This window comes from Alexandromys fortis, unplaced genomic scaffold, assembly GCF_014885135.2.
Source record: "Alexandromys fortis isolate MF-2015 unplaced genomic scaffold, M_Fortis_MF-2015_v1.1 scaffold_159, whole genome shotgun sequence".
Classification (NCBI taxonomy): domain Eukaryota; kingdom Metazoa; phylum Chordata; class Mammalia; order Rodentia; family Cricetidae; genus Alexandromys; species Alexandromys fortis.
In genome coordinates this window covers 2,266,511-2,286,690 of record NW_026068031.1, presented here as the reverse complement: position 1 = coordinate 2,286,690, position 20,180 = coordinate 2,266,511, and the positions used below count along the sequence as shown (strand labels likewise).

Here is a 20,180-nt window from a genome sequence, read left to right as displayed (position 1 = left end):
ATAATACTTATACTGTGTCCACATTTTTTTAAAATTTTTGTTTTGTTTTTCGAGTCCGGGTTTCCCTGTAGTTTTGGAGCCTGTCCTGAAACTAGCTCTTGTAGACCAGGCTGGCCCCAAACTCATAGAGATCCACCTGCCTCTGTCACTTGAGTGCTGGAATTAGAGGCATGCACCACCACTACCTGGCTTGTGTCCACATTTTTACTGAGCCTGCCACGTTAGGTGTGGATATCCCACTTGTGATGTCGTGTCTGTATTTGGAGCATTTGGAATTTTGGATTTGGAAATCAAGAGTCTTAACTAACATGTTCTGAACAAGTGGCATAAGGGCGTACAACTTAAGTAAAACAAACAAAACAACAGATGGACTAAGTGTGGAAGTATATGCCTACAATCCTAGCACTGGGAGGTAGAGGCAGAAAGATGGGGAGTTCAAGGTTAGCCTGGGCTATAAGAGACCCTCAGAAACAAAACAAACTGAAAGCACAAAATCTGAGTCACGGCTGTACTGTTTCTTGGGATGAGACTTGTGGGCAGAGATAAGAACTCTTTTCTGGAACCGGGCTGTGATGGCACATACCTTTAATCCCAGCATTTGGGAGACAAAGGCAGGGATCTCTGTGAGTTCAAGGCCGGCCTGGTCTACAAGAGCTAGTTCTGGGACAGGCTGCAAAGCTACAGAGAAACCCTATCTCGGAAAAACAAACAAAAAACCTCTTTCCTCGTGCTTAAGAACTTAAACCGAGTGCTCATCTTCTCCCCTGAGTTTCTGTTTAGTTTTCACTCGGTGCTGGAGACTGAATCCAGCACCTTGTGCCTTCAAAGCAGGTGCTCTGCAACTTGAGTTAAAAAGTTTTCCTGTTATGCCGGGCGATAGTGGCGCACGCCTTTAATCCCAGCACTCGGGAGGCAGAGGCAGGCGGATCTCTGTGAGTTCGAGACCAGCCTGGTCTACAGAGCTAGTTCCAGGACAGGCTCCAAAGCCACAGAGAAACCCTGTCTCGAAAAACCAAAAAGAAAAAAAGAAAAAAAAGTTTTCCTATTTATAGGCAAAAATAAGCCCCAGCTGATAAATCACATCAGAGCTGGAAAAAACCACAAATGAAGGACACACTAGCTGACCAACAGTATACTTTGGGCTCCCTGGATGCCTTATTGTACACATGCCTTCCATGACCCTAGAACTTTACCCATGAAGCTAAGAGATATCATACTCAAGGAATGTAAATTCATCCAGAGTGAAGCTATGGAAGGCTTCAGGAACCCCAGACAGGGCCTGGAGAGATGGCTCCGCGGTTAAAGGCATTGGCTGTTCTTTCAGAGGACCTGAGTTTGATTCCCAGCACCCACATGGTAGCTCACAACCACCTACAGCTCCAGTCCCAGACCTTTCTGGCCTCTGCAGGCACTGCAAGCACATAGTGTAGACATATAATCAGGCAAAACACCTAAAATAAAAATAGAGGCTAAGAAAAACATTTGAACAAAGCAAAAAAAAGAATGCCTGACATCGCCACCCTGACAAACTTGTACTTATAGCAAGTATGAATTTAGTTAAATCTAAAAGACTGCCCGTCGGGTTCTGCAAACTCAGAATTGAAATGCTGTATTAGACAAGAAGTAAATAGGTTGAATTTATTTACTAAAATGCGTGGTGGAAGTTACTATAGCTTTGGCTCCAATACTAGAGACTAGATGATAAAGGTCTGGAAATTGGTATATCAGCACCTGGATCCTGCCCATTGCAGAGCATCAACTGGCTTGTGATTTAGTAAGCCACAGACATAGAATGGACCTTGGTAAGGATGTTGTCTGAGAGAAAAGGAAAGGTCTGATGCCCTCTTCTATTGCAGAACCAGTCATTCCAGACTTGCCAGAGGTCCTCCTGCCTCCTCTAGAGGCCGCTCTGTCTGACAAGAATCCCAATGTGAGGATGGCAGCAGCAATATGCCAATATGCCATACAGTCACATAATCCCACTGCCCGGGACATCATGCAGACTGCCCTTGTGAAGGGTGAGTAACTCGCTGACCTGGCACAGGGGATAGAGGCTACCTCACTATCAGCTTTCCCAGCCCTTTCCTTTTCCTATAATGCCGAGATGTCCACTACAATTGGGTTTAAGCATCTACTCGGCACATGGAGACATTAGTTCTTTTGAGTAGTTTTACAAAACCTGGATTGAGCTTTAACAGGTGCATTCTATTTACCACGTCCTAAAGTGGACGAACTTGAGATGTTCTCGTGACTAAAAGACAATTACCTAGTCTCCTCCACGTGGAAATGTAGAGGAGTGATTACTGGAGATTAGGGTAGGGAGCAGAAAGGTAGGGTGAAGGCCAGTGGATTTGACCAGTGCAATGCTGTGTGCACGCACTGAAACAGCACTCCAAATCCCGGTTAACAACACAAGTAATACGTGCTGGCCGATAGTTTCAGGGCTAGACTTCTAGCACAATGGTAGTATGATTGCCCAACACATTAAGACCCAGAATTTGATCCCTAGTACCAAAAAGTAAATACGACAATACATAACATTTTATTATTGAAGACAGCATAACAATAGTCAAGTACATTTTGAAAGTTTTTTTTTTTAATCACCTCCTGAACACATCATGCTTCCATTTCTGCACAGTACCGGGTCTAGAATTGTAGAGATTCGTATTATGCCGTATCCCCCTAGTTTTAGTAGGATTGCTGCTAGGATTATAATGCTGCTAGGCATTATCATACTAGAGCTAACAAGGCTGTCAGGCAAGGCCACTGACCTGTCCGGAGATGAGTTAGCTGCTCCTTGCCTTAGCACGGGAAACTGTTTGGCTGCTCTGGCCTTCTGTATATAAACAATCCACTGCTTAATTCATCTGTTTTAGGAAGGGACTTCCTCCCAAGCCTCCTTAGCCTTCCCCCATCTCCACAGAAACAGCTGCATTTCTTAGCTATGTCGGAAGTGTTACCCAAGAGGAACTTGTAATGTTTTAGTCGAGCCTCAAGCACATACCTTTAATTCTAGCACTTGAAAGGTAAAGGCAAGGGGATCAGAAGTCAAGGTCAGGACCGGAGCTATAGCTTGGTAGCACAGGGCTTTACACCACGTGCACTGAGCCCTGGATTCTATCCCTACTACTGCCATCGCCCAAAAAGCTTAAAGTCATCTCTGCTAGGCTAACCTGAACTAAATGAAATCCTGTCTTCAAAAAAAAAAAAAAACGTTTTGCAGGTTTTTTGTTTTTATTTAAAATATTAACGTATGGTTGAAGTATGGGAGTGGATTTCTAGACTCGGTAGGAAACCGGAAAGTGTCTCATTTATCAGGTAGTTAGCAGTCACAGCTATCAATTCAAATGTCCTCTTTAGGAAACATTCTGAACTAATTTTTTTTCAACCCACCGGTCAGGTAATAGTGTGGACAGCTGGGCTGCAGCTCAGTGCTTGGCTCTGGAAGGCATTGCCACGTACCCAGTGATTAAAAGGATCCTCCACCAGCTCTTTAATAAGAAGAATGAGGCCACTGAGGAACAGTCCTATATCCTCCTGAGCCATCTCAGTGGAAAGACGGTATGTGTGCACTTCAGAGAGAGAAGAAAATAAGGTCTTGAGGAGTAAGTGTCTATGGTTGGTGCACACAAGGAATGGAGAATGCAGGTGGCTGAGAATGATGTTAACCATAGGCCAAGTACACCAAGCCTGTGTGAAACTGGATATGGAGAAGTGTACAGGGGGATGTGAGATGCTAGCTGAGAAGTTTCTAGCTGCATAAAGGTTGAGTCATGACATGCAAACACGGAGGCTTCTCACTGAGACCCCCACAACTCCGTTTATTTGGGGCAGAAACATGAGACTCCACACAGGCTGAGGCAGATAGAAACCATCATCCCAGGGACTGGAAATAGTCAGAAGGGAAGGCCCTCATTTTCTACTCAGATTATCAGACCTGTATTTTCTTTATGGTTTATAACTCAAGCCAGATTGCTTGGGTAGAAGAGTGCCCCATCTCTTATAAACCCACTCTGTCCCTTTAGAGCAACAAATATTCAGTGACCTTGAGGAACTTACTACACTGGATGTCATAGTTAGGATATAATTTCTTCAAGATTCTAGAATCTCTAAGAGTAAGAGAGACTACCAATGCAGGTCATCCTTTTCCTCAGACCCTGATCCACACAATGCTTGCTGTGGAGCTGAACAGCAGGCAATGGAAGGACCGCATTATGGCCTGCCACGCTTTCTCCCGGATCAGTGGAAATATCTGCATAGTAAGTCTTCTGTCTTTGCTCCCAGAAAGCCTGGCAAAGTTGGCCTGGAATCTTCTGACTTTTCTCCTATCTAGGATCTCATTGCCGCGGTGTGCTCCTCTCATTTTAAAGCAGTGTTTCTTGGTGGGCTGGCAATCCACCAACTGTGACACAGCCACTATCAAATATACATATAAACCTAGAGAGGGAGCTTATAAACTTAATAGTAATCTGACACTAGTTTAGAATCAGTAGACATTATAAAGTATCAGTCAGTGATGCATGCATTCCTCCCTCACCCTATGCTGAATACTGGTCCTTGATTTGAGAAGCACACTGAAAGGACCCAACAATCCAACTAAACAAATGCCTGTGTTGTTTCCCTGAATATCCAGCATAGACATGTAAATACATGGTCCCTGCTTTCAAAAACAATGGCATTGCAACTGGAGCAACAAGACTAACAATACAAATGAATTGATGTTGACCCCTCCGGTGGCCAGTGAGACTGTCTCCCTGGATCAAAGAACATGCCAAAGACCTGTATGGAGTACCAGGGGACTACAGACTTTTGAACTTGAATGACACCAAAAAAGCACTTCTCATTTTTATTATTAAAGCAAGCAAAACATGAGGTAACATTTACAGTTAGCTTAAGCACATACAAGTACAATGAGGGAGTGCACCTGGTGTTGTCCTGTCCTCTTTGGCCATGTGAAAAGAGCTAATAGTCTTCTCAGGCCTTTGCTTTTCCACAGAGATAAGCATTCCCTTCATGTCCTTGCTTTCAAGTGCACTAACATAGTTTATGCAATTCTTTCTAGAAGGCCCCCTTGTAGGAAGAACATTCTGCACTCTGGCCCATCCAAGTTCACAGCCATTTCACAGCTTTCTTACACAGGCTCCCACAACTCTCATGAAACTTTTAGGAGACTGGCGTGTACTACTGAATGTAGGTGGTTGGAAAACTTGAAGGTGTGGAACTTGGCTACAACTGAGGAAGAAATTCTGAGCAAGTGAAACCCGAACCTCTTTTTCCTATTGCATTCTAATCACTAGCTGTCCACGTGGAATCAGTCCCTTCTTCCTTAGAGCTGCCCCATCTTTTGATCACACTGAGTACTATCAGTATAGCCACTAACAAGGCTATTCCTGCTTAGAAGCAGTGCCCTCCATTCTTAACCCTCACATTTTGTTAACGCACAATAACCTGAAGAGGTTTGCAAACAGGCTGATTCTTTCTCATATGCTATAGTGCCTCTGCTAAAACACACAGCTGTGCACAAGTTACAGATGATGAGGACTCATCATAGACCGCAGGAATTTAAAAGGGCAATGTGCCTGAGTTCTTTTAGTCATTCAATAAGCTAGCAGTTTCTGACCACACCCCCTCTACATTGGTAAGCATTATGAGGGCATTGGTGCAGAGCTGTATCTTACCTTGGTAATGCTAACTAGCTATAACAAGAGAGCTGTAAGACACTATAGTATACATAGGGATTCCTTATGCTTACGGGAGGCACAGGAGACTTTACTAGGGAGGTGTCTTTTGAGCTGAGTTCTAAATAGAAAAATACCTGGTACCAGATGGAGGTAAAGGTAGATGTTTCCGGCTCGGAAGCTAGTTTACACATAGTTACAGTATCATCATTCACAACTGCAGTAATGTTCTCCCTTCCAGTAAGATAGAAGACCCTGATACAGTGACCAACTGTCCTGCTTTGTACAGGACATGGGCATTCAGTACTAAACCTGGAAGTCTCGGGCAATCTGGAATGAGGGATTACTCAATTATGCAATACTCTCAAATTTCAAGTCTCTTACATTCATGTTGGTACCAACATGACAGAGTTTAAGCACTTTTTTTTTTTTTTTTGGTTTTTCGAGACAGGGTTTCTCTGTGGTTTTGGAGCCTGTCCTGGAACTAGCTCTGTAGACCAGGCTGGTCTTGAATTCACAGAGATCCGCCTGCCTCTGCCTCCCGAGTGCTGGGATTAAAGGCGTGCGCCACCATCGCCCGGCCATGACAGAGTTTAAGAGATGAGTTTGGGAAACAGACCTGGGGTCTAAGACCAGGCATAAGCACTTAGCAGATTATCCTCGGGCAAGTTAATCAAAGCCCCCACTGTGTCATTTGTACATAGAAATATCATCTGCCCAACCAGACTGAGAGATTAGAGGATAGAAAAAAACCTGGTGTCAAGGACAAAATGAATGAGCCAATTATCATACCTATTGGTAGGATATGAAACATAAACTAATCGAGCTGATGTGGAAGGACTGGAACAAAGAAGTAAGACAAGCAGCTGCCAGAGCACTGGGGCAAATGAACCTTGGGAAAGAGGTGCATGACATGATCAGGTAAGAGTTAGTCACTGTGAGCTCAGAAACTCTTCCTTTCTTAGGAGTGCCTGGTGACCTCAGCCAGCATCTGCTGAGTTCCGTGTATGATGAGCATTGGTGCTAGATCCCACTGCAAAAAGTTCAGTCCCAGCTGGGCCGTGGTGGTGCACGCCTTTAATCCCAGCACTCGGGAGGCAGAGACAGGTGGATCTTTGTGAGTTTTTTAGGCCAGCCTGGTCTACAGAGCGAGTTCCAGGACAGGCTCCAAAGCTACAGAGAAACCCTGTCTCAAAAAAAAAAAAAAAATCAGTCCCTACAGGAACCACCACTATGGCTAGCCAAAGAAGTGTTGGATGCCCACTAAGTATGAGGCAGTTTTTCAGGTATTTTAGGGAAGACACAATTCTGATGAGCACAAACACAATATACAAATACCTAATTAAAAAACCAAACCATGCAAAACTAGAACAATGGCATATACCATAACTGCTACAGAAAAAATGGGATACTCAATGTGGGCAGTAAGGTCAAGTTCCACACAGATACAGGCATTCCAGGCTGGGAGACAACTGCCAAAATGAGCACTAAATTGGTAAGAGGAGGTACAAGTTGACACTTTCCTTTACTTGGTTGTTCAAGACACCTGAATGTCTACCATATGCGAGGTAATAGGAGTTCAGGAAAATAAGGCACCTGAGGTGTGAACCCAGTGAAACTTAAATGATTAGAAGAGCATGGTGGAAGGGAACAAGGCACAGAAAAGTTTAAGGGAAATAAAAGTCACTTGTGTCTTCCAGGATTAAGCTGAGTCAAGGAAATTCCCAGGACCGGATTGAGGCCCTCTCCTTGATCCGTGTGCTCAAGCTCATGACAGCCAAGCTTCTCCCAAGCTTCCTGAGCTGCTTCTCTGATGAGTTCATAGCAATTCGGCAGGCAGCTTGTTTGGCGGCAGGTGCCCTGCAGATCTGTGACAAGATGGTAAGTCAAGGCAGCATGTTGTCATCTTATCTGTTGTGTCACCATCTCTGCTGTGCTCGGTACACTCTACCCCGTGGGAACGTGGAAGAGCAGTGACAGGAAGGTGAATGGAGACACAGACCACATCAGTCAGTAAGAAGCATTCAGCCCAGTGAGCCCGAACTTCAAGCCAGAGCACGCCACCCTCTCATATCTGTTCTCATCTCAGTTAACGAGCTTCCTAATACCTGGTTGCTGATTGGCTCAAGAGTTAGTGGCAATGGGGACTGGAGAGATGGTTCAGTGGATAAGAGCACTGGTTGCTCTTCCAGAGTACCTGGGCTCAATTCTCAGCACCCACATGGCAGCTCTCAACTGTCTGTAACTTCAAGATCTGACACCCTCACACAGACATAATACAGGTACAACACCAATGAACATAAAATAAAAATAAGTTACTTTAAAATTTAAAAAAAGTGGCAATAAATAGAGTTTAGACTCCCTCAATATTAGGGGGAAGCTAGACAGAAGTATTCACAGGAAGTCTAAGTGAAGCATGGTGTGATCCTTGCATTTGGGAGGTAAGGTAAGAGACAGAAGTTCACGAATCTGGGGTAAGGGACTGGAGAAATAGCTTAGCAGTTAAGAACACCAACTCCTCTTCCAGAGGACTCAGTTTCATTCCCAGCATCCACATGGCAGCTTACAATTATCTGTAATTCTAGTTTCAAGGATTCCAATGCCACCTTCTGGCCTCTAAGGGCATTGTACTACATGGTGCATAGACAAACACATGCAGGCAAAACACCTATCACATTAGAAAGCATTTGCAGTCAACCTAAGCTACAAAGTAATACAGTCTCAAAAGTGAGTGGGGGGGGGGAGCATTGGGGAGAAAGTTTTGAGACTAGGGGTACAATTCAGTGGTAGAGAATGTAGTTAGTGTATGTATGGCTACAGATCTATGTGTTAAGAAACATACATAAAGACTAGACAATTCAGCTAGTTATATAGGCTGATACTTGGGGCCCATTTGTCACTAGAATTGATAGAAGGTTGCTTTTCCAATTAAAGCATCCCTAGAAGTAAGTGGGGTCCCTGTTTCTGGTCCATTCTTACTCTGGTTCTTCCCACTCAACTTTTCTTTGTCTACTGCAGGTGCTTGAATGCCTCCTGAATCTGATGCACAGAGATCCCTACTGGAAAATCAAGGCTTTCGCCATTCGAGGTATTTCAGAAATAGTCTTAAGCCTTAGACTTGAAATACTTTCTTTGAGCTAACAGATACCTAGAAACTCTAGCGAGACAGCTAAAGTGTAGTGGAAAGAACTGTCTTAGCATCTCAGAAGTCTCTGTGCTGAAAAAGAAAAGAGATTTTCTTTTAAAGGTTTAGCTAATGATTCTAAGTCTAGGTCTGTTTAAACGTGTTAGCAAAGAACGAACTATACAGTCCCCACCAACAGAATTAAGGATAAGTTTCTAGTTGATATCCACTGTTGGACACACCTTGCCTTCCCCAGAGATTTCAACTATAGCACTTGTTAAGAGTCAAATCAGATGCAAGACAGTTATAAAGAGCTTAAAACTTGCTCTTCGGTGGTAGCGCACACCTTCAATCCCAGTACTTGGGAGGCAGAGGCAAGAAGATCTCTCTGAGTTCAAGGCCAGCCTGGTCTACAGAGCTAGTTCCAGGACAGCTAGGGCTATTACACAGAGAACCCCTGTCTTGAAAAACAAACAAACAAAATGCTGCTCTTCAGTTTTTCAGGCTTTTTTCTAGAACCTCTGTGCTGCTTCTCTTTTTGAAATGGTCTCTGATAGACCCCCTAGGAGAACAAGACCTAGGAAATCCTGAGAAATAATTGTGCCTTCCTCCCTGACCAGTCTATCTTAACTACTCTGCTCTTCCATGTCAGAGTGTGCCCCCGATCTAATCCTGAGCAGGCGATCTTGGCTTTGTTTATATCCCATTAGGCAAGGACACGAAGAAACACTCCTCTTAGGGGTCCTTTGGAAGAACTATCCTAGTGCAGTCAGGCAGGGTGGAACACACCTCTAACTGCAGCCCTCAGAAGGCAAAGGCAGGGGGATCACTGCAAATGTGAGGCCAGCCAGGGCTACACAGCAAGACCCTGCCCCAAAGCTAGGCATCAAACACGCCCATGCTGAACAACACTTTGCTAGCTCTCTAAAGTTCCTTTCTAAACTTCACTACGTCTCACTTTACTATCTTATGATTAACTGCCATCCCGGACCAAGATACTGTCTGCAATACTCAATTCCTTCAATGACAGTGGAACATGCTTGCCCTGTCACCTCTACAGCTTTGGGACAGATTGGGCAAGTGAGTCCCAAGCTGACAGATCTTCTGCTCTGGGCTATCCACTATGAAGAATCACCAGGTGTACGACTGGAAGCTTGCCGCAGCATCCTAGCCCTCAAGCTTCAAGGAAACCAGGTCAGGGACACCTTTCTGGATGTGCTACTCCTGGAGGACCACGAGGCTGTTCTTAAGTAAGCACTAAACCTCTGGTTTCTGCCATGACCTCCGAGACTGCCAACTCTCCAATCCTTGAGCACTAAACATGTTCTGTCTTTTCAGGCTAGGGGGCAACAGTAAATCCTGCCATAATTAGACTGTCACAGCTCCCATAGTTCATGTGTTATTTCTCTTCTTCCAGGGAGTTTAAAATTATTCATTTATCCAACAAACATTTATCTAGTAGCTACTAAGACAATAGTCAACAAAACCAGGGTTTCAATGCCATGTATCCCCACTGTAAGTGCTGTGCCTCCTCCTAGCCCTTTATCTGTCTCAATCCTCCAATGCAGATGAAAGTCTACAGCATGAAGCTGTTGGTGACAATTAATGAAATGACATTTGGTTGACTTTCACAAAGGTGTTTAATGACAGTAACCGTCACTGCCTTCACATAAATACTCTGGAACTGCACAAGGGCCGTGTAAATTATCACATCATGTCTGCAGAGAAGACTCAGCTGACGAGTGCAGTTTAGGGTTTCTTGCCTAATTCCAAATCCTACATTGTTTAACAGCATGCTTTCTTTTTAAGGACAAGGTAGAACAATCTTTCATACATTTCAGGGAAATTTACCAGGCAATGATGGCACTCAACTTTGAAATGGAAGGAAATCAAGAAATGCTTCAGGAAATCAAGAACAAGGTAAATAATTACAAACTGTGTTTTCAGGAGGAAATCCAGGGCTTCCAAGTTTTACTAATAAGCATGAGCTAGTCAATTACTTTATCTTTTTTGTTTTGGTTTTTTGAGAGTTTTCCTATGTAGCTCAAAATGACTTTAATGATATTCTTGCTCAGCTTCTCAGCTCCATGCTTGGCATAATCAAACTACTCTAAAGCTTTTCCCTCATTAATCCTGTTGGTTGCTTGCTTTTCTAAACATTTTCCCCTTAGATTGAAACTCTAAGTCAAAAAGACTTGCTGACGGAGAAAATATTGAAGATGGAAGTGGCCATAAAGAATATGAAGGAAAAAGCAAGGCATATTTACTCAGAACCCAAGGAGGGCCAGAAACCACTGGAACTCCACACTTTCCTTGAAGACATTTTTGAGAGTAGGTTTCTGGGCGAACCCATCCCTTGACTCTTCTTACCAGACTATCCGGGGACCTAGACACTGGGGAACTTCACAGGAGCCGTATGATTTAAGTCAGGAAGGCTACTCACTGTCCTTCCTGGTCTCCACTCACTGTCCCCACTCCCCAGGTTTCCATCCATCTGCAACTGTGTGTAATTTAAAAGGTAGCTCCATCTGAACTGAGTTTAAAAGGACGTAGTAGAAAAGCACAAGTCTTTAGAAAAACAAATTACTACTATGTGTGTCTGATTAAGCACCCCAAGAGACCCTACACATTTCATCTGTCAGAGTGGCCATCTCCGGAAAGTGCAGCCGGAAGGAGAACCATCATGTTATGTTCTAACTTAAGGAAAAAAATAATTTCTGAAAGCTCTCAACCTTAAAAACAGAATCTATGAGTTATGATGACATGATCTTAAGAGGCCTAGATACACTCTAGATGATGAGGGGTCAAAAGTTGAACTATACCAAAATATACTTACAAAATCTGTAAGCAGCAACCTCAGGTCATTCGGCCAGTTGCCTACCAGCTACCACCCCAAACCCGGATCTTCTGCTTCCAAGTGCTCTTTCTGGTGCACCAGGCTCTCTTCCACCAATCATGAGAATATGCACTTGCCAGATTTGGGGAAGTTTCGTCCAACTGCCAGGGGAAAACAAATGAGAGTGGAAAGTAACTTGAACACCAATCTTCCCTGTGGCCAGCGTGCCAAAAGTTGGATGACTAAAGCCTATGAACGCATAACCAGGTGACATGACACTGTCCTCTAGGGAGCAGTGCCAGTCAGTAACTGACTTAAACCAAGCATTGAGCAAATACAATATATACTGCAAAGCTGACTGCCAGTGGAAGCTTTTCCGTTAGGGCTGCCCAGCTGGAGCTCAAGTAGCATAACTAAAGTGAGTAAACTGCCTCCAAAGCTAATAAATGGTCCCAACCACTCTGCTTCTCTTCTTTAATGAGTGTGATGCTGAGGATGAACCCAAGGCACCACACATGCCAAGCATACACTTGCTCTACCCAGTCCTCTTCTTTAAAAAAGTTAATATACTCCTTTGACATCATATATCACATCGCCTTTCATCTCTGCCATACCTCCCTTATCTCTTTCTTGTCCCATACTTTTCAAACCACCCCCCCCACACACACACCGGAAAAATAAATAAATAAAAATCTAGGCTTAGAAAAGAGAAACAGTCTTTGGCGCTTTTTAATAAATCTTCTAACATTCATACAAACTTAACATAGCATACTGACCCCGTCCCGTCCCACAAATTGATGAAAGAGAACGCAGAGAAGCAACTTCCATATAAAAATCCTTTAAGGTCTCAAGCAGATTGGCACAGCCAATGCCACACAACACACTGAAGGCCGCAGGGATTGCAGTTGGTACTGTGAAATGATAGGAGTCGTTACTTGTGCAGACACAGGTTTTCCCCCCCTGCTCCAATTTCTGTTTACTTTTGTACCTAGATGAAGATGTTCCTCCTAGAAAAGGGTCCGAGCTTTGCGACACTGAAGCAGCCTTAAAGGTAAACGTAACCATACTGATGCTCAGCAAGGTAAGACCCTTCTTGAAGGGAGAAAAAGGTGCCGGCGGTGGTGGAGGGAGAATCACGACCGCGTTCTTTGCAGCCGTCCTCTAGACACTAACTCAGACAAGAGGGGTCTTGGTGAGCAGCAGCCCCTTATCATACAGCATGGTTGCCAAGGAAAGCTGGTCTTCCACACTGTCACAGGGCAGATCCCCTACTCTCACAAACTCTGGGTAGGAGCGAAGCAAGAGCTCCATGGCGTCAGCTTGCTGTGGGTAGATTTCCAAGCACTTGGGTTCCTCCAGATGATAAACACGGGAGTTTTCCACCGTGTAATAGAGGAACAAACGGCCTCCCTCACCCACCAGCCGAGCTATGCCATCCTGGAGCATATGGACTTCTGTTTCTGTGCTCAACTGTGCCCCCACATTGACAGGCTCTCCAGCCTCCCAGCGAATTGGGAGCCCGTGAACACTCAGTGCCCGTTCCCGATCAGTCAACACGGGGGGCAGAGAATCGTGGATGAAGTCTTTGGCTCTCTGGTCGGCCACAGCATCGACGGGAGCGAAGTATCCCAGGCGCGCAACCAAGACCCGCACCTTTTCCATGAAAGCTGTTCTTCTCGGATCCTTAGAGTCTGAATGCTGGGCCCCCATGTAATCCATGAAGTCTCGAGGCAGACCCCTGCGGAACTCCACATTTTCTTCTATTGCTGCTTGCACGGCCAGGGGCAGTACAGCCTCCAGGAAGTCACCCCATGTATTGCGCTGGAAGGTGGACAAGGTGAGGTGCAGAGAGTGGACTCCATCCTGACATTCGGCTTGATGAATGAAGCCCCGAGGAAAATAAAGCAGGTCGCCAGGTTCCAGCACCGTTTGTAGCACCGGCTCACCAAGGTCCTCCTGGCTGAAGTTGGGACTAGATGTCAGAGCCAGCTCCTCACTTGGGTCCCGCGGTCGGTAGACACGCCAGAGTTTCCGACCTTCCAGCTGCAACACGAAAGCCTCAATGTCGTCGTAGTGGGGGGCAAAGCCCTGGGAGTTGGGGGGCGTGAGGTAAACGTTAGAGCCGGCCATGCTCCCGAACTGTTCCTGGAGCACGGCCAAAAACTGCCACACGGTGGGCGAGAAAGCCTGCGGGCAGAGAAGGCGCAAGGAGCAGCCGGCCTGGTACAGGGACCAGGCGGCGGCGGGCAGGGCGCGGCCCGGTGGATTCAGGGTCTCCCGCCGCCCGTCGACGTAGCGCGCGGCGTCCAGATGCTGCCCGAACTGCACGTCCTCGTGGCGCAGCATCGAGTCCAGGTCGGCGGTGGAGAAGAGGCCTCCGTAGTAACTGGGGTCCTGCCGCCGCACCAGCACCGCCTCCCGCTCCCACAGGCGCCGGTAGAAGTGATCCGGGGGCAGGGGCGCCAGGAGCCACTCGAAGAGGCGGGCGGCGCGTCTCCGGCTGCTGGGGATGCCGTTCAGCTCGGCCAACACCTGCTGCAGCGGCGAGTCCCACGGCTGCTCCGCGTCATCCACGCGCGGGCCCAGAACGGGGGCCGGGGTCCCCAGGAGGCGAGAGACGGCGGGCCGTCCCTCCACGTGGCGCCGCACAGACACCGAAGCCGGCCGCGGCTCTGCGGAGCGCGAGGGCTCCCGCCGCTCGGCAGGCGCCTCCAGCGCGCCCGCGGCCGGCTCCACCTTGGAGGCCGAGGCCTTCCGCAGCAGCGCGTGAGCCCTCACCGCGGCCACGCGGGCCGCCGCGGTTTTCCGATGCCTGCGGATCCTCCGGGGCCTCGAGGGCAGGGCCAAGACCGACCCGTCGCGGGGCTGCGGCTGGCGCCGCCGCCTCCCCCGCCCGCGCCTGGGCAGCGCCGCGCCGTTCTGAAGCTCCTCCATGGCGGGGCGGTACAGAACCGGAGAAAGCCGGCCGGAGCCACGCTCCTGCAGCCGCCGTGCTTGCTGGGAAGGGGGCGTTCCCTCCTGCCGCCCCTAGTAGGCCACGCCTGCCGTCCTCCTGGGTCCTTTGGCTGGCTCGGTCAGCCGCCTTCTATTAACTACGTGGTATGAGATAGAAAGGCTTAAAAATCCCTACCAGATAAAGACTCCTTGCTGACCGAGCAGTTTAAGAAAACAAGGCACGAGGCATTCCAGAAGAAAACAATTTCTTTCCTCTTTTTTGTTCGTTTGGTTTTTGGTCTCTCTACGCAGCTCTAGCTTGTCCAAGAACTTGCTCTGTAGACCTCGTGGAGCTCACAGAGATCCACCTGCCTCTACCTCGGGAGTGCTGGGATTAATGAGGTGCACCACCATGCCCTGCTTCCTCCTTTTTAGTCCGCTTCCTCCAGTCAATTTTGTGTCCGAAATTTTTGTTCCCCAGTCGTTTCCTGGTAGAATGAATGAAGGCGAGTTTGATATTCTATGTGAATCACACAGTTCTTACTGGTTCTCTTCACTGCAGGAAATTTCATTGTCGGCCAGGCGGTGCTAGCGCACGCCTTTAATCCCAGCACTCGGGAGGCAGAGGCAAGGGGATCTCTGAGAGTTCGTGGCCAGCCTGGTCTACAGAGCGAGTCCCAGGACAGCCAGAGCTGCTACACAGAGAAATCCCTTGGGGGGTTGCGCGCGGGGGTGGGGGGGGGCAGAAAAAAAACCCTAAACCTTCGTTGTTAAGCCTTTCTCCATTCCCTTTCTCCTTCCTCAATTACAAATCCTTGCTGGATATGGAGGTTCATGCTGTTAGGGACCGAGAGAAGCCCCCAAAGAAGACCTCCAGCCACAAATGCAATAACAAGGGTGTTTTATTCCAGTTTTGGGGTGGCACTTGGTGACCCCCCAAAGAAGGTCACAAGCTTCTTTTTGGAGAAGTTAGGGGAATTCCAGGGAGGAGAGATTAATCGGAGGCTGACTGGTGGAGGAAAGATTAGTCTGGGGGCTGATTGGTGGGAGGTCCTAGTTGTTAGGGACCTTCCTGCATCAGGGTAGGGAAAGCTATCTTTAGCATGTGGAAATCTGGGGAGGGGCACCTGCTGAGCTAGCAGAAGGGCTTTGGGGGACTACTGAGCCAGCAGAAGGGGTTCTGAGAGTGCTGGCTGATGGTCGCCCATAAGCTGTGGTTTTCGTGAGACATGCTTGCTCAGCTCTGTCCCATTCTAGTGAAGTGAAATTAAGGTCTGGCCTCTGTCAGGGCTCTAGTCTGCCTCCCCACCCCAGCTTTTTCAAGGCCCGTAATCCCAGCACTTGGAAGGCTGAGGTTACAAGGTGAGACCCTTGTTATGAATATTCTTTCTCTGAAAAGGAAGTTTGTCAGTGTTTTGCTACCTAATCCAGCCTGGCCTCAAACTCCAGGTCGTTGTCGTCGTCGTCTTCTTCTTCTTCTTCTTCTTCTTCTTCTTCTTCTTCTTCTTCTTCTTCTTCTTCTTCTTCTTCTTCTTCTTCTTCTCCTTCTTCTTCTCCTCCTCCTCCTCCTCCTCCTCCTCCTCCTCCTCCTCCTCCTCCTTCTTCTTCTTTCTTCTATTTATCTATTATGTATACAGTGTTCCACCTGTATGTTTGCCTGAATGCCAGAAGAGGGCACCAGATTTTATCCTAGATGGTTGTGAGCCAGCATGGAGTTGCCATGGGGTTGCTGAGAATTGAACTCAAGATCTTTGGAAGAGCTGCCAGTGCTCCTAACCTCTGAGCCATCTCTCCAGCACCCCCCCCCCCCGGTTTTCTTGCCTTAATCTGAGATGGCAGGTATGTCCAGTAGGTTGTTTCTGTTTCTCTCCTCTTTTTCAAGATTCTGGCTTTTTGTAAGGGTGTGTGTGTGTGTGTGTGTGTGTGTGTGTGTGTGTGTGTGTGTCCACAGAGACCAGAAGGGAGTGCCATATCCCTTGGAGCTGGAGTTACAGTTGTTTGTGGAATCCTTTCTCTGGTCCTCTGATCAAGCAGTAAACGCTCTCTAACCAAGGAACTATCTCTCCAGACCCCAGCAGACTCCGCTTCTGCATGCCTTCTTGAGGGGCGGGTGTGTGTGTGTGTGTGTGTGTGTGTGTACCACCATGCCTGGTAGAATCAGAGTTCCTGATTGGGGCAGGGTGGCAGCAGGAGTTAGGTATTTTAAATGATTTCTACATACGCCCCATGGAAGCTTAAGTGAATTGACCGGCACGTGTAACATTTTCAACTCGACAGGATCTACAATCACTAAAGAGGCAAGCCTCTGGGCACAGACTGGGCGATTGTTTAGATGAGGATGAAGTAGGAAGACCCACTCTAATTGTGGGCAGCACCATAGCATGGACGGGGACCTGGATTGAGTAAGCGACCGCTGGGCACAGCTCCCCCATTAGTCTCTGCTTCCTGACTGTGAGGAAGTGTGATTGGCTGCTTCCTGCTCTTACAACCACACCCTCCCCTACCAGAGTGGGTTGTAAGTCCACGTCCAAACCCCACCTCCCGAAAGTTGCTTTTCAGGTATTTTTGTCACAGACAAGAGAAAGTTACGGTGACAAAACTCACAGAGGACTATATCAGATGGGGCCATCGTGAGCGGTTGTGAAGGGACTGCTCTATCAGACGGGGCCATCGTGAGAGGCTGGGTAGGGGCTGGCTCAGCACAGAGCAGTGGGGACTTAAAGCAGCCAGGGCCCTACCAAGTTCTGTGCACTAGTAGAAGGCTGCGGAGGCCTGGAAGAAGGAGCCTCAGGAGGAACAGCCTTCACTTTTTAACAACCATTGTTATTGCTTTTTAAATTTAATTTAAAATATTTTGGGATTTATTTCATGTGTATGGGTGTTTTGCCTGAATGTATGTTTGCACCACATATGTCTAGACGAGAGCATCAGATCCCCCTTGGAATGGGAATTATAGTTAGTTGTGGACTTCCAGGTTACAGTCAGGATGCTAGGAATCGAACCTGGATACTCTGAAAGAGCAGCTAGTGCTTTTAATGGCTGAGCCATCTCTCTGGGCCCCGTCTTCCTTTTTAAAGTGTGTGTGTGTGTGTATGTGTGTGTGTGTGTGTACTCACATGTGGGTGTGGAGGCCAGGGGTCAATGTCGGGTGTCCCCCTTTGTCACCATTTTCCTGTTTTGAGATATGATGTCTCCCTGAAACTGGAGCTCAGGGGTCAGGAAGACTGACTGGTTAGTAAGCTCCAGAGGTCCTCCTGTCTTTGCCTCCCCAGTGCTGGGCCTACAAGCCTGGCTTGTCCCATGGGTGCTGAGGATCCAAACTCAAGTCATCATGCCTCTACAACAGGAGCTCTGCCAGCTGAGCCACACTCTCCCAGCCCTGGGAGCTTCTTTCCTAGGTGACATAAAGGCTGAGTGTGCTGGAAGAATCCTGGTATTAGGTCCCCCGGGGTGGATGCAGACAAAGTGCGGATCATAGGTGACACTGGAAATTAGATTTTCTTTTCAAAAAGAGTGCTTTCCAGGTGACAAAGGACAAAGCTGAAGTGAACCTGGGAATCTTCTGGGCTTCTCTGCTTCGTAGCTGAGGAGCCTGTGTTTAGCGACTGGAAGACGCAAAGTCTGTCATTTCCACATGCTGTACAAATATCTTCTCCTCCCAGCCCTTCCTGTGACCTCATCCTTTTCTTTTCTGAACATGTTGTGATTTCCTTAAATAAAGAGTCTTGCTGCTATCTCTGTCTTCTCATTTCCCCTGTAGCTGGGAGTTGCCTTTGGGGACCTGACTTATCTTGAACTTCATCACTTTTCCTGTGGCCTCACTTAGTTCTCACTACAGAAGCAGCTATTAATAACTATTTCCATAGGTGTCTATCATTGAGCGACTTGAAATAATGTCCTGAGTATATTGGGGAGGTTGTTGCTGTGAGATGGGCTCTTACTCTATAGCCCAGATTGACTTGGAACTCACTGTGTAGCCAGGCTGGCCTCAGATTCATGGCCATCCTCACTCAGCCTTCTCAGTGCTGGACTATAGGCAAGAGCCACCACACTTGGCTCTGTAGTTTTTTATAAATGGGACTAGGGAGAGGGGAATCAGGCAAAATAAGACTTCCATCAGAATTTGTCTAGGGCTCACATGTGCCAGTATATATGTATATATTTATGTGTTCCTACTTACATCTATACATAATATGAAAGAATGGGGGAGCCATTATATCATGGTACTCTAACAGTGATTATTATTGTTAAACCCTAATATAAACGTTGGAGGACAAGCCACCATTATCAAAACTCAGCATTGTTTCATCAAGTACTTCTACTCCCAGCACTCACGTAAATGACTCACAACTGCCTGTGACTCCAGCTCCAGCAGATCTGACACCCTCTTCCGGCCTCCAGAGGCACCTGCACACGGGTGCACATACCTACACATAGTCACACAGACACATGCATGATAAAACATATCTTAAACAAATTAAAGAATAAAAATGTAGGGAGCTGGATAGATGGCTCAGTGGTTAAGAGCACTGCTTGCTCTTCCAAAGGTCCTGAGTTCAATTCCCAGCAACCGCATGGTGGCTCGCAACCATCTGTAAAGAGTTCTGGTGCCCTCTTCTGGCCTGAAGGCACACATGCAGACAGAATGCTGAGAATACTGTACACATAATAAATAAATAAATCTAAAAAAAAAGAATAAAAATGTAAAACTTCATTTCTATGGTGTGCACCTGTAGTTTCAATTACTTGGGAGGCTGAAGAAAGAGGATCACATGAGTTCACAGGTTCCAGACCCACCTGGACAAAATAGTGAAGCCCTGCTTCAAATAAAATTCTTATGTGTACAAATATATGAATGCTCGTTGCTTATAGTTCAAAACTGTGCGTTAAGCAACAGCCCAATCTTATGAAGGCATTTTCCCCATGGATATTCCCTTCTCAGATGGCTAGCTTGTGTCAAATTGACATGAAACTACCCAGGGTGCGCAGGCATGGAGAAGTCAGAGGGCAACTTGCAAGATTCAGTTCTCCGTTTCCACCATGTGGATACCAGGGATCAAACAGAATGATAAACAAGCTAGCCCTCCAAATCGGCATGCAAATGGTCAAACTTTGTTACTGAGCAACTGGGCACTCTTCTCCACATTAGGTTGGCCAGAGTCAAGGGAGACGGGCTTCTAGCTTCTTATTGGATTTAATAGCTCCTAGCTACTCTAATAACCTGGCTTAAATTGATCTGCTTTCTCACTGTATGTTAATATTTCTCTGCAGAGGGTGCTGCCCAAAACGCCGAGTCCCTGGCTAAAGAGTCCTGTTGTAGAACTCCCCACGCAGAAAACTTGCTCACCGTTTTTCAGAGATCTACGGACTGCCCGGGAAAAAAGAATCGAAAAGGGGCCCTTCGGATCTGACCCAGATCTTTCTAGCTGGGCAACTTACTGAGAAGATTGTCTTTCAGCACCAGTGAAAGGTGGGGAGAAGTTGATCCTATCTAGGCTGAATGCTTCTCTTGCGCTGAGAGTGTGGCCTGTCCACACTCTCTTCCATTGATACTGTACAATGTCCTCACTATGTTCACAAAGATAAACTATTTTATCAATCAGCTTTA

At 46.9% G+C, this 20,180-nt stretch overlaps 2 protein-coding genes across 5 annotated transcripts in view; one reads left to right on the top strand and one right to left on the bottom strand.

Annotated features, from left to right (window-relative positions):
* Positions 1 to 20,180, top strand: part of Heatr4 (HEAT repeat containing 4) — a 39,421-nt gene extending 19,241 nt beyond the window's left edge. Inside the window, exons 7-17 of one of the 4 annotated variants that reach the window (XM_050164595.1) lie at positions 1,857 to 2,018; positions 3,401 to 3,561; positions 4,155 to 4,259; positions 6,481 to 6,599; positions 7,379 to 7,559; positions 8,697 to 8,766; positions 9,863 to 10,052; positions 10,644 to 10,722; positions 10,974 to 11,133; positions 12,631 to 12,689; positions 19,844 to 20,180. In XM_050164595.1, coding sequence (XP_050020552.1) covers positions 1,857 to 2,018; positions 3,401 to 3,561; positions 4,155 to 4,259; positions 6,481 to 6,599; positions 7,379 to 7,559; positions 8,697 to 8,766; positions 9,863 to 10,052; positions 10,644 to 10,722; positions 10,974 to 11,133; positions 12,631 to 12,689; positions 19,844 to 20,014 — 1,457 coding nt within the window. In that variant the 3' untranslated portion in view covers positions 20,015 to 20,180. Of the gene's footprint in view, positions 1 to 1,856; positions 2,019 to 3,400; positions 3,562 to 4,154; positions 4,260 to 6,480; positions 6,600 to 7,378; positions 7,560 to 8,696; positions 8,767 to 9,862; positions 10,053 to 10,643; positions 10,723 to 10,973; positions 11,134 to 12,630; positions 12,735 to 19,843 lie in introns of those variants that run through there. The other 3 variants (XM_050164596.1, XM_050164598.1, XM_050164597.1) reach the window with 3 other exon arrangements.
* Positions 12,812 to 14,609, bottom strand: Riox1 (ribosomal oxygenase 1). Its single transcript, XM_050164599.1, has one exon. The coding sequence runs from the start codon at positions 14,570 to 14,572 to the stop codon at positions 12,812 to 12,814; it is 1,761 nt and encodes a 586-aa protein (XP_050020556.1). The 5' UTR covers positions 14,573 to 14,609.